Raw genomic sequence first — 14,711 nt, forward strand, 5'->3', positions numbered from 1 at the left:
GTAATTTATAAATAAACTTAGTAGATAGGAACTGGGAAACAATCAATCGGTACACTTTACATCAGAGTTCATTCTATACACAAATTAAATCTTTGCGTCATTAATAAGGTTTTTGGGGACAGTGTGTTTTTTGTCCATGTTCCTAAATTACAACATCCCCTTTGTTAATCGCCAGGCTCTCACTTGCGTTTTTGTATAAGAAACATCTCAAAATTAGTTGTATTTTTTTTTTACTCTGTACAGCACTTTGATCTTCATTTGGTAAGGTGCTTCAATAAATAACTAATAATAATCAAACTCTCTGATCAACAAATTATTTGGGCACGTAGTTAGCAGCAACACAGGACCCGATTTCCTCTCGTTTCAAATGTGATTATGCCTTTCTTCCTTCATAACGACAGTGATAAATTATTAAGGCAGATAATGCATAATAACATTAAAGAATTAATTTTCCTAATGCACTATTGAAAAATAGCACCTTTGACGGAATCATGTACTGCCGTGTACTGCCAAAATGTCTTAATGACATCAGAAATAATATTTAGTTTAAACATTGCTGATGACATTAAAGAGGAAGCGCCCTCTTTATTAAAAAAAATATTCCTCTTCTGCTATGAATGATCCCAAGTGTAATATTTTGTGCCCTTAATATTTTATATATATCAATTATACATTTAGCATTAATAAACAAATGTTAAACAGAAGATCACAGAAATTCTAAAAGAAATAGGATACACTGAAGGAACCTCATCAAGGATATTCAGTGGAGCAGTTAAACCAGAGATTTCAGAAGACTTTTCAGCAGAACAGAACAAATGATGAAGATTATAAAGGTAACATATACAACGTAAAAGCAATGGACACACCCAACGCAAATAATACAATTCAAGACATAATCACATTAACTTAGTATAGAGAGCATTAAAGAATTTACGATTTGCCATATCATTATGTTCCGAACATACACAATGCAATGTTAGTATGACTATGCAAATTAAAACGAAAGCTAACCTTCAATCTGCATGATATCAAATACAACGCGATTGTATGAACCCCACGTTACAAAGGTATTGGTGAATGTTGGGTGGCTTTTCAATATGTAATTGGTTTTTGCAAATTCGTATTTTTGTAAGTCCAAATAGAAATGTAAGTAAACAGAAATGTACAATAAAATTGGTTTTTTTTTTAATTTTTGTTTTTTTTAAATTGTTTTTTTTTTAAATTAAGTGTTTTGACATTTCCTAGGTACCCATTTGTACACCTGGGTGGAGAGAGGTAAAAGTATTGTAATACGTCTTGCCTAAAGATACAAGCAATGTGACCAGCGTTGGGATTTGATCAGTAGTCCAACGTCCAACACAATTACAATGTAGACAATAACCTCTCTTTAAAGAATTCATGAATAAATATCTACTTTCTTTGCAACCAAAACAATAACAAATGCACTGTTTTTACTTTGTACATTTAAATAAAATATTGATTGAATAAAATATTTCTTTATAAAACATGACAATAAAATCGATCAAAAACATTTCAGAGTGGAACAAAAACAGCAATGTGAAAACATGTGCATAACAGTTATTACTGTAAATTGAATTCACTTAGAATGCTGATAAAACAAGATACAAGAAATGACATTAGCTTCAATATATGTAATATCTCATTACAAAAGACAGCAACATAGTTAAGGCGACTTGATTTATCGTTATTGATGAAATTGAGTGGCTGTATTTAACGATATGCAAATCAGATGCTGGTTGAGAAACTAACCAGTCTACCTAATTCACAAGCTTGATTCTAATGTAAATTATATAAATTAAATCCAATCCCTCCAATTAAAAACCATGTCTGGGACACGGGAGTTATCTTTGGATTTGATCTGTAATTAGAACAACTTTTATAGTTAATTTCTTGATCTGGAGCCACAGATATTGAAATATAAAAATATCTAATCTTATTTTTATCTTGAAAAAAAAAAATTATTTTAGGAATCCTGTAATCCACACAAAATAAATACAATTAACTGATTCTTGTGCCTGAATCTATATTTTTGTGTTACACATATGACACTGTATTACAGACTTTGCCTATGATACTGGACAGATATTGTCATGTGGAGATACAGTACAGAGAATCGGGTGATAAAATAATGCGATCACTTCAGGAACAGAGAATCAGATGATACAGTAAAATATGCGATCACTTTAGGATTATAATATTTTGACATTTTAATCATGTCATCATTAATACCCTGATGGTATCTTTCGATAAACTGTATCCATCCTAAAATTATCAAACACATGCTAAATATACTTGAGTAAAATGTACTTTATCTATGAAAACATATGCACACAAATCTTCTGGCATCTTAAAAACTGGAACGTCAACATTTAACGCATAGTATAGTAAAAGGAAATTAAAAGAATTTTGTTATGTAATGATATCTCAAAACGAACTTTCAACGGAAAAGCTGACAAAAACTAAAATTAATCTAAGTTCCAAATCATCTGAGATGTTGGTACAAGTATAACTACTTTACATCAGACATTAAGATATTTAGTTATTAGAAAATCTAAAAGTGCTGTTCTACAGTATGCTAAGTTAAACATGAGAAAATGACATTTTGTTTTAGTAAAAAAAGATACACATAAAATATTACATTTTGTGTGTGTGCAATGTATATTTAAATAATAATGTATTAAATAATGCCAATTATATCATGCAGAAACTCTTTTTCCTCCAAAACCATGATGATACTTATGCCACCTGTGCTGGGGCACCATAATTCTCTCGAAGTGTTTAGGCTAATGTTAGAATGGCGATTTCCCACCTTTCTTTGAAACATACGCTTTGAAAAAGCCAAATCTGCCGGATGGGTATAGATACCTTAAGTTAAGCCTTCGTGGATATTTACATATTGCATGATATTCTTTCAGGGATCTGCGGTCTAGTGGTTAAGGTTTGCCCTATCAGAAATTACATGTTCAAATCGGACAAAAAATTGTTTTATTACTCCTAAAATTTATGATAAAACTAGAATTGAAGATTATGTTTCAATTTGTAGCATTAATAACCGTTGTTGATTTATGAATAGATTATAAATATAACAAAAAAATATAAAATAAAATATTTTATTAGGGACAATAAATATTTTAAAATCAGGATATTTTAGCTACTTTTTACAACACTCTTATTGCAATTTTATTGTTAATTATTATATTACATTTCAACGTTGAAAGCTTTACTGTTGTTTTATTTATGTGGGTACTGTACATGCAAATAATCCGCCTTATTATACATGTCCTACATGTTATGTAGTATTATATATTGTGTGTAAATAAGTTCAATAAATCGTAGGATATAAATAAAATTCTATTGATATAAAGACGAAAAGCATTGAAAAACTAAATTAACAAAACCTACTACTGAACCTTAAATTACATATAATTTTTGAAAATCATGCATTATTTATGATTGTAATAATTGCAATACCTGAGGGGTAAAACAAGATACCCTAAGTAAGAGTGGGAATATTTCTATAATGCTGACCGACGGCTAAAAACAGATAGAGGTGAGAGGAATCACTTACAGAATATAATTAAAATTCTAACTATGCGACATACAGTACATTATGGAACAAATCTTTTAAAAAAACAAGTGATCTGTTATAATATTGATAATCAATGATATTTATTTAATGCTCATGGCTAATTGATTGTCATTTGCATAAGAAGACCACCTGGAATTCATATGCTAAATGAGACCTGTTTGAGCAGTAGAATATGGCTTTAAAACCAAGAACAGTTTTTATCTTGCCAGCAGAATTTATGGGTCCACACAAAAAAAACCCACAAATTTTCATAATGCGCGATATGTATTGTATGTAGTAAGCTACACACACAATCATGTTATTACAATGTTGTGTGCAGTCGATATACTACACATAATAATGTATACGTGTAGTTAACTACACATACAATTACGTTATTATAATGGTTGCATGTAGTGAGCTACACACCAGATCACATCGTCCCCTAATATATAATATATATCCAGGTTTTCTACCCCGCCTAATATCTATAAATTAAAGTAATCATGACAAATGCATTTCTGTATTGTATTTCTAATTTACAACATATTTTGAAACACAAAGATGAGATAGCAGTAATGATCATTGTATCTATATTACATTCTAATGGTTTATGATTATATAATAATTACCTAGACAGTGCACTTACTAATTATGCTTAAAGGGTTTAGAATCACTTCTTCATTGAAAAGAAAAATATTAGAAATTATAACTGTCTGATCATTATTGCAATGCTAAACTTCTTTAATTTTAAAAAGCTAATTTAAACGCATTAAAAAGTGGAGATACTGTAACCACAAGCAATTCATGTTTTTAATTTCCTTGAGGTTTTATACCAATAGAGGGCGCTTTACTACTTTCTCTATAGTTTGATCATTTTGAAGTCATTCATATTTTAAGCATATTCATAAACACATCCATTTTAAAATTCATAGTATAAACACTTATTAGATAAAAAATAAAATGTATTTTTGTTAATTAAAGATTTTGAATTATTAATAATTTTTAACTATTAAAAAAAAAGCCAATTCTATTTTCTGTTATTTTATGAAGTACATGATGTACACTAGCAAACTTGCCAAACTTGTGCTAGTGTAGACTAGGCTAACTAGCATTAGCAAAGTCAGGTTTGAGGTATTCCATGTGTTTTCAACAATAAAATCAAGTGTAGTTGAGAATGTCTCGACTTTTCAGTTGTTATGCTACAATCATCTTCTGACGAACCTTTAAGCAATATTCCAACTCGCGTTATTGATGATTATAAACTACCAGATCTATGTTTTTATACATAGTACAAGTAATTGACTGAAAGGATGTTTTACAAAAGTAGAATAACAAAAACAACAAAAAACCAAGAAACATGTGTACCACCTCAAGTAAATGAATTAAGGTCATATTATCTGGAACAGTAACACAATTTATTTAATCACAACTACTACAACTACTGTGGATTAATTTGATACTCGTTCATGAATGACCAAAAGACGTATGGTAAATTGATTTGCAGTCATTGGTAACCGTGATAAGCTCACAGTTATGCTATCTACATTTGCTAATTCCCCGGAAATTCATTTCTAATTAAACACAGTTCTCTAAAAATTGATACCAATTACCTTTATGTGTTGTTCTTAGGAAGTTAAGCTCCCACAGAACATTTCTAGGAATTGGTATAGCACCCACATAATTCGGATTAGGATTCTCTAGACTATTACCTTGATATATGGTTCACTGGTAGGTAAAGCCTAGATCCTGTTTTGGGTGGTTTTCCAACTACTGTAGTATGTACTGTAGTAAAGCCACACAGCAACAGAAACCTATTTACTTCTAATCAAAGGCTTCAATAAACAAGTTTTTCTTTGACAATCAAAACCTAGAACACATACTGGCTTGTTTGCCATATGGAAACTGGTATAGGAACCATTAAAATGAAGCTAAAACTACAATGTAAATTTTCTGCAATATTTGAGAAAAAAAACTTACTCATTTGATTGTTCATCTGTGTTTTTCTCTGGATGTTCTGGTTGTTTTTCTAAATGAAAAGAAACAATTATATTCTTTAACTACAATTGCCAATATTTTTTCTAATTTACCATTTTTACAGTGATGTTAAAAACAGACTCTGCAGGGGGCTAGGGTTCCACATTTGTGAGAAGTTTAAAAGTTTGTTATATTGATCATTGGAGAAAAAGAATACAAATGATTTCAATGAAACTTGGCAAATAACAAAAAAACCCAGCATATAAAACTAGTAATTACTATATTTTATCTTTTCCCATCACTGCAGGTCATAAAAGTGATGAGAGGCAAAATGTAAATTGGTTTGTGAAAAATGAGGGCCATGTTGTAAGGTTATAACTTCCATCATTCAGTAAATAAAATCAAACATTATTCAGCCAACCTATTGTCAACAAATCCAAATAAATGCTATTTGACATATTTATGATGCTCAAATATTTAACTCAAGATAATCTGTAATGACATTATAATTTATTTGTCAATTTTAACATGATATTGCAATATCACGATGTTCCCCAATACATATAGTTCATTGTGCATTATTTATTAGATCATTTCCTAAACTTGTTAACTAAGGTTTGAAAGCAAGGGAGATCTTAACCATGGAAATCCCTATGAAAGATATTATACATGTTTGTATAATCCTGTTACATTTGTTTGGTATGACATTTTGAATATAAATTAATAAATAGTTACATTTCATGACTGAATTATCTGTATATTCATTACTGTTGAATTGCCCCTGCTTAATATATTTTGTCAGTTTTATTTTTTTACCATTTTATCTTACAGTTGTTTTTTTTATTGTAAACATTATTTTGATTGTAAACAGTTCTATTGTATACAAAGTAAATTAAATTTTAACTTTAAGGAATTTATTTTTATTTTAATGCCAATAACATATGTTTTCCTTCATTTCTATATGCCATTTCGCATTAAACTTACATTTATCATGGATATAAAAATCAATTTTTAAATCAATTACAATCTCAAGTTTTTCTTATTTTGTGCTTAATTTCCTTATGATTTAAAGCCAGATAGCTGTGGTAAGCTAAACGAGTCTAGGCTGCCACCTCTGTGACGTATATAGCATTCATTTCTTATGATGATAATGCTGTCTGAGCACTTAAGAAGCTAGCCAAATTAATATCATGTGGAGAATACAAGTCTGTATAATATTTCTCAAAGATTTCCGACATTTTGTTAAATCGACCAAGAATACATGGTTTGGTTAGGTCAGAATAGGTCATTGTATCATAAACTCATCATCTTTCAGCCACATTTCCCTTCATATCAAGGTTTGATTCTTATTATTTTAATCTTATTAATATTCATTCACTGACCAAAATGTCTCCCTCAATTCTAGATACAATATTATTTCTTTAGTAACATTTTAATAACATATTTTCTTGCCATTAGAAATGAATCCTTCATTTAAAAAAAATCCCCAAAAAAGAACTAATCGTAAATACGGTGAAAAACCTCAATTTAATTCGGTTCTTGATTGTCAAGACCAGTTTTCTGGAGTCATTTTTATTTGCGGTTTCAATTTTACCCCACCTCAGAAGATTTCTGAATAGTGCAAAATACGATAATTAGGCTAAAAAAATATGCTTATTAGATTTTTGCCAAGTTATCAGATTTTCACATACAAGCAGCGATTTTCTGTTACTTTCTAAATTAAATCAAATATGTTCCTGAAGCGCCAGATATCATTTCCAGATTAATATTTCTTCAGAATAATATGAATTGTAATTTTTATATTACTCCGTTTTACAATCAGTTTACAGACACTTATGCGGATGTATATACATGCTTCCAATCTCTAGAATCAATCCACTGCAACACTATAAAACCTTCTTAGTTACTTCAATAATTGGGTCAGGGCAAGCTTAATAAATAAAAACGTTAAATCTGTACTTAAGCCATGGAATGGATAAATTAAAAGTGTTTTTTGTAATCTTTAAGTGTATGCGTTTCCTTCTTGGCTACAATCTAATTTTCTTTATAAAGCTCTGTCTACACTATCAAACAAAAAAATGTGATGTGGCCATATATGGACATGATGATGTCATATCAATATCATATTTGGGCACATCACCACCATATTTGGGCATATCACACTTTTATTGTCAAACTTGTTTATGAAAGATAAGAAGAATAATTATAATTAAAGACCTCACAAATTAAGGACCTCATAAATTAAAGACATCACAAATTAAAGACCTCACAAATTAAGGACCTCATAAATTAAAAACCCTCAAATTATTGAGATCACTCTAATTTAAAGACCACTCCAATTAAAGTCAATTCCAATTAAAGTTTACTTTCACAAACTGTGCACTTGTGTGCCTACAAATATTTGTCAATCAATTTGAAACAATTTTGGGACATTAAGTAAATTCTGGTTTAGGGGGAGTTTCCATTTTCGGGGGGAGTTTCCATTTTCGGGGAGAGATGAAAAAAAAAATAGGGAAACCAGCTCAACCAAACACATTTTAAATCTTCCAGGTGCTTTTAGAACAGCAAGAAAGATAAACTACCTGAATAATCTCCCAAAAGGGTTTATCCAATCTTGTATATCATGTGAAAAAGATGCGTTTAAATTCCAGAGGGGAAAATAATACCTGCCCAATTGTATGGGATGACTACAATCAGTTGGAATTCGCTCGGATTACATTTTTTTTTGTATAAAAATTGATGACATATTTGGCTGCTGTTATTGAAATTACACTTTTATATCTGTTAATGCAGAAATTTACTATGCTATTTATCATATCTATATCATGTCATATTTGGTGAATTTGATAGGTTGAGATAGATTACAGTAGGTTGAAATCACAGGCCATTTTTTAATGGTGTTAAGTTTTTAGTAACATATTTGTCAGCAGACTATTGATTACTTTAGTTGGTTGAATCATTTTTCTGGATATGTATATTATTATTAATCGTAATTTCCTCTCTGCATTCAAAAAGCATCATGGCTTTATTTTTATATAAACTATTGATTATATTTTCTATCTATATGAAAAATACCACAAATTTAAAATTGTATGAAAATTAAGTTTTAGTTATGTCTGCTTTGAAGACTTACTGTGAGGCGCCATCATTGCTGGTCTTGACTGCCCTGTTTCTTTGATTGTCTGAAACAAAAACAAACACAAAACATTAAATAAACAATTTATGTCCAGTATCCATAACATGATTTAATTTCCTTGCTAATACAACATGAACCAGTTTAAGATTGGCGAGTTGCAGATTGGCAAGTTGCAGACTTGCAAGTTGCAGACTGGCAAGTTGCAAATTGGCAAGTTGCAGATTGGCAAGTTGCAAACTTGCAAGTCTGCAACAAATAACAATAAATGATACTTGACTTGACATTGAATAGTCAAGTTGCAGACTGGCAAGTTGCAGACTGGCAAGTTGCAGACTGGCAAGTTGCAAACTGGCAAGTTGCAAATTGGCAAGTTGCAAATTGGCAAGTTGCAGATTGGCAAGTTGCAGATTGGCAAGTTGCAGATTGGCAAGTTGCAGATTGGCAAGTTGCAGATTGGCAAGTTGCAGATTGGCAAGTTGCAGATTGGCAAGTTGCAGACTGGCTAGTTGCAGATTGTCGAGTTTAAGATTGACAAGTTGCTGATCGGCAAGTTGCAGGTATAATAATATATAGGCCCATAGTAGGGAAGTTGCAGATTGGCAAGTTGTGACTAAGAATATTGTGGAATTGACAATTTGCGTAATGCCAATTTGCAGATTGCCGTGCAATTTTATTGGGAATGTATAAAGGCGGACAGTTATCCGCACAATCTGACAAATCATCTCTGGTAGTGAGGCCAATATTCTTACTATTTAATTTGTCAAAATACTACTTGTCATTTTATATCATACAAGGAAGGCAGATGAAAGATATCTGTCTGATGAAAATATTAACTGCGCCAAATAAGATTCCACATGTTTTTCAACGATCTGAACACTACTTATTAACCTATAGACACTCTTTATGAGGAGACATGATCTCTATTAAAGGGACACTTTTCAGTGAAATGAATGTGGGAAACACTATGGCTAACTCTTTATGAGACATGATCTCTATTAAAGGGACACTTTTCAATGAAATTAATGTGGGAAAACACTATGGCTAACTCTTTATGAGGAGACATGATCTCTATTAAAGGGACACTTTCTCCAATGAAATGAATAAAAGGAAACACTAATGCTAACTTCTCTATTGAGGGGACAACTCTATTAAAGGGACACTTTTTTTTTGGTCATGTCCCATTAATAGGGTTTTACTGTAACCTATATCAAAACCACTCACTAGTAATTGACTTCCTGTTGACATTGGTAACAAATTGGTAATATTGAAAATAACTACAGTATAATTATAAATAAATATGGAAAACTAAAGACTAAAGCACGAGCAGGTACTGGCCTAAACCATTATACTATTCTGTTAGATGCATACGAAATAACTCTGTATCATTCTAACCGTTAGAGAAAAGGTTAACTGTTAGTAAGTTGACCCCTTCTTGCTACATATACAGTACGTCATAATGTAATTAATCTTACTTGGACATAAAACACAAAACAAAAATGGTTGAGTTTCTTGGAGTGTTCAAACATATGGTATGATATATTTACATATAACTAACTAACATTTGATAAAAGTATGTCTAATTTGCATATATCTGTCTGTCACACATGAGTGAATATTTTTCTTTAAATACAAAAAGCAAATTTAGGGGAAAAACAAACAAAAAATGGAATGGAAAAAGAATGTTTGTTAACCTTATTGACAAACATTACATTTTTTTAAACCTATTACTATAAATGATTTTGTTTTGTTTTTGTCAAAAAAATTTGAAGTTAAAAAATAAAATAAAAACATTTATTTAATAACTACGATGAATTAACAGAAGAATGAAAGTGTTTAATCCATTTTAACTTTAATGGGTGCGAATTGTAAAAGATGGTGAAAGGGAAATAGATAGTTTCCAAAATAATTGTGTACCTTGGATATTGAAAATTAAAGAGCAAACAACCAATAAGCAAATAAATTAGAAAAGAAGATGGAAATGATTGGGAGAAGAGAAAAGAACAAAATTAACAGTAACATTGCATTGCCGTGGGCACTGGAAGGAAGATGTAGATGACCAATAAGGAAGATGGTAAAGGATTGGGTAGAAAGGAAAGAGGTGGTTGGACTGTGCAGGGAGTAGCTAGAGTGAATACAGCCAAACAGGGATAGATGGAGGCATGCTCTTGAGGCCTTAGGTGACGGGAAGCAGTTAGGAAAAGAAGAAATAAATACAATAAGCATCATCATCATCAATAACTGAAATTGTATTACAAAATTGTCCTTGGAATCAGGAAGTTGGCACAGCCTTGACATAAAAATATCATAATTATCAGTGTTTACCTTTGAAGTATTACAGCCTAGCCTGGTGCCTAGCATTTGCAATCACATGTCTCCTTAATACCTAACCTTGTCGAGCAAGGTCATGCAAAGATATTCAACTTATCACTGTCATTTTTTTATCGCAATATAAACAGTATGGTAACTAGAAAATTGAGTTGATTGAAGGTCGGTAAGAACGTCAAATCGTTATCTTTTCAGCCAGCACATACTGTATGTAGCAAGAAGAAACGACTACGGTATGATTAGCCAGCATCTCTAAAAGCCTCGGGGACAGATTTAAGGAGGGAGGGAGAAGATTGGGTGCTTTTGACAGCTAAAATGAAATTATGAACAACTTTTTGACATGACAAACTTAGCCCTCCCCTGTTTAAAAAAATTTAGGATCCCCTGAGCCTTATGTGAAAAAACGTATGCCATTATTATGTGTTTGTTATTTGGGCCAGTGGGATTATCACACCAAAGCGGCAGAAATTTGATAATGGCCACACAAAGACTTAATAAGCATTGAAGCAGATTCTGTTCGTTACTGCAATATCATTATTTCCTTCGTGGCGTGAAAATGAAATCTTTATGCATAGCCATGAAAATGTTGAGATTTTAAAGTCGTTCATTATCATATATATTTGTGCTTTTGTTTTGATATCATATTTTAGAAATATCAACAAGGTAACTTAATGTTTATATTGGAAATACATTAAATACGAAAAATATGTATTTAAAAAAAATTTTAATTTAATAATATCCTAGGAATTTAAAAGCGTATCGTTTGGATAGATTAAATGTTGTGATTGCGGACTGGTTGATTATAGTACAGGGATGCTCTAGGAACTTTTCATATCTAAGCCCTTCCTTTGAAAAGCATGGACTTTTGCTGGTTTATCCAGGTAAGCTGACACGAAAAAGTAATAAAATATGTAGCACAAAATGCGTTTTTATTCCATTTCAATAATTGCATATTTTTACTGTAAAAACATTCTATAAAACACTATAACACATGAGTACGCAGTATTCGAGTATACAAATATTTACACATATTTGTATTCATGTAAAGTATGTCAAATTTAACCATTTCCCCAAGTGATTTAAATACATAATTTTAGAAATTCTTAACCCAAAGCTTTTCATTTGGAAGAAAACAAGTCATTTATCCAATTTCCTTAGCGGTCTATTTTGAACACCACACACCGCAGGGAGTTCTCAGTTTTTATGTACAAAATAAAGCGTTAAATAAATACCTAATTCATGTATCAGAATACAGAATATTATCATTCTCATCTCATGCTGTGATTTTACATCTCCAAGAATCTCATATTCTAAAGATATTTTATGAATTTTTTTTAATGTACTTATAAAATGGAGGATAATCAAACTTAAAGTCGTTAGAGAGAATACGCTTGGGAAGTTATGTTATTTTACCTTGAATTTAATTTATGTACGCCCCCAAGTTATATCCTTTATTAAAATATAAATAGCCTCAAGAAATATTATTTAGAAACGATGATTATTTTGAATATTTCATACTGTATTTTCGAATTATTTTTTGACCACACGTTTGTTGATTAATGTACGTTCTGCATCAACGAATCCACACAGTCGTTGACAAAATGTCATTCAATATGTGCTGTGTAACCACATAGCCCCTCTAGACTATCAAAAACGAAAGCAAGTTTTATTGGGTTTAAGACTCCAATATGATAGTGAGTGTGAATTTAACGACTTTCTCAGTTTTTATGGCAGTATACTTGTCTGAATGGCCTAGAAAGTAGATGAAGGGCTAAAGGGAAATCTAAAGATTGGCGTTGAATGTCATTAAAATGCTTCATTTACACAAATATACATTACTCAAGTTGTAATAATAAAAATGGTCATTACTATATCAAATTGCTTTGCTGTGTAGCTATACAAAGTCCTACATTTTGTCAACTTATCCTGCCTTAAAAGAGTGTCTTTATGAGTAAACTGGGCCGAAACTTTATCGACAACTTTACATTTTCCTCCAATACAAGCAATAATTGTAAAGATACTTATGGTTATGTACTGTAAATTTGATTTAAATTATTTATTTAGGTGATGTTCAGGCATTTTATAATTTCATTATTTGGGAAAATTATCATATTTTATGCAAATTTATTTAATTCTATTCTACAATTATTTTACTTCTAATGTTAAACCAATCCAATGATAAATAAATGATAAATTGAGAATTACACAAATGATTACATTACTTTACATTTTGGTATTTTAACTAATAACACTTTTTTGACTTTAAAATTAAAATTTTGGTCTGACTATTGATTTGTACAATGTGAACGTACCATTACTGTCATCATGCTGACATTTTAAAAATATAGTTTCAAATATATTAGATTAGATTATTATTAGTACTACTGTAGATTAGCTAATATCACTAAACACCCAAGTGTATACTTGCAATTGGTTAATTTTGTATCACATGACGTTTCATTATTAGTGATATTTAATGGTTCTATTGCATGTTTAGTTTGCAACAATTTTATAAATGTAGGAGATGTGAGGCCAACTAACCTCAAATGTCGATTTATTTTTGAGAATTTTTTAGTGTTAAACCAGGTAACAATTTTGGTGAATTTTACTGACGTTTCGTTCACATTCTTAAGTGCTCTTTCATTGAAGAAACAGCGGTTATTTATTGTGAACAACAATATACTTTTATTTGTTGAACGATGGGGAGAATATTTCATTTGTTGAAAGCCTGACCGTCCTATGTAATGGAACGTCACATTTTAATAAAACACCTTTCTACCCAATGAACTCATAACATTTATTTGTATGAATTGATGTACCAAACTATAACAAGATACATGCTTTTTAATATGACATTAAATTGTTTGTTAATTTATGCTAATGTATGATTTTACCAAACTGTAAATACATACTGCCCTCTAGAGACTGGAATATCACCTTATAGATTAATATTTTAATTACTAATAATACTGTTTTGAATCTAGGTTAATAATTGTTATCACCTAACAAAGTTATTATATTATATATTTTTTATTGTAATTGTAGATTCATCATCGTCTATTAGTATGATTAAAGAATGAATTAAATTCAAAATGAATATTGCATGAATTATTGTTATTGTTAAGAAAAATTAGAAAAATATGAATTATAATAAGTCAATAAACTTCTTTATCAACTCAAGTTATAAATAGACCACAGATATTATTTATCAGTACTAGTTATAAGTAGTTACAACTGTTCAAAAAGTGATTCTTCATGGAGAGGGGACCACACAATATGGTGGCTGCGATCAACCATATGATACGCCAGTCACGTACACTGCGTCTGCGTTACAAGCGTGCATAGAATATTAAGGCATTCTAAACGATCTATGTATAATTTACCAAGAAATTATTCATTTTATCACGATTAGCAATATAATAATTTTATAAAAAGTTCATTATGCTTTAACATGTTCCGATTGTGTTCTTACTATTATTCTATACTATTTTTATACAAAATATTATTTTAACTATGGCGGCCATCTTGAGTGATCCCCCTCCAGTTGGAATCACTTTGTGTCCATGCAGAGGACGATCTAGTACGAAAGGCCAATTCGCACAGACAAGCGGAAACGGTTAGTGGTAAGCAGAAAACAAAAATATAGGGTCTATATTATTTTTCACCACGCCGAGCAGAAAAACG

At 30.7% G+C, this 14,711-nt stretch overlaps 1 protein-coding gene across 3 annotated transcripts in view; it reads right to left on the minus strand.

The window, feature by feature from the left end:
* The window catches only part of LOC144842624 (uncharacterized), a 129,083-nt gene that overhangs the window by 52,917 nt on the left and 61,455 nt on the right, over positions 1-14,711 (minus strand). For all 3 annotated transcript variants that reach the window (XM_078699092.1, XM_078699091.1, XM_078699090.1), the window contains 2 exons: positions 8,700-8,748; positions 5,570-5,618 (listed from right to left, as the gene is read on the minus strand). In XM_078699092.1, coding sequence (XP_078555218.1) covers positions 5,570-5,618; positions 8,700-8,748 — 98 coding nt within the window. The remainder of the gene's footprint in view (positions 1-5,569; positions 5,619-8,699; positions 8,749-14,711) is intronic.

This window comes from Antedon bifida, chromosome 5, assembly GCF_963402885.1.
Source record: "Antedon bifida chromosome 5, ecAntBifi1.1, whole genome shotgun sequence".
In the NCBI taxonomy this organism is placed as follows: Eukaryota; Metazoa; Echinodermata; class Crinoidea; order Comatulida; family Antedonidae; genus Antedon; species Antedon bifida.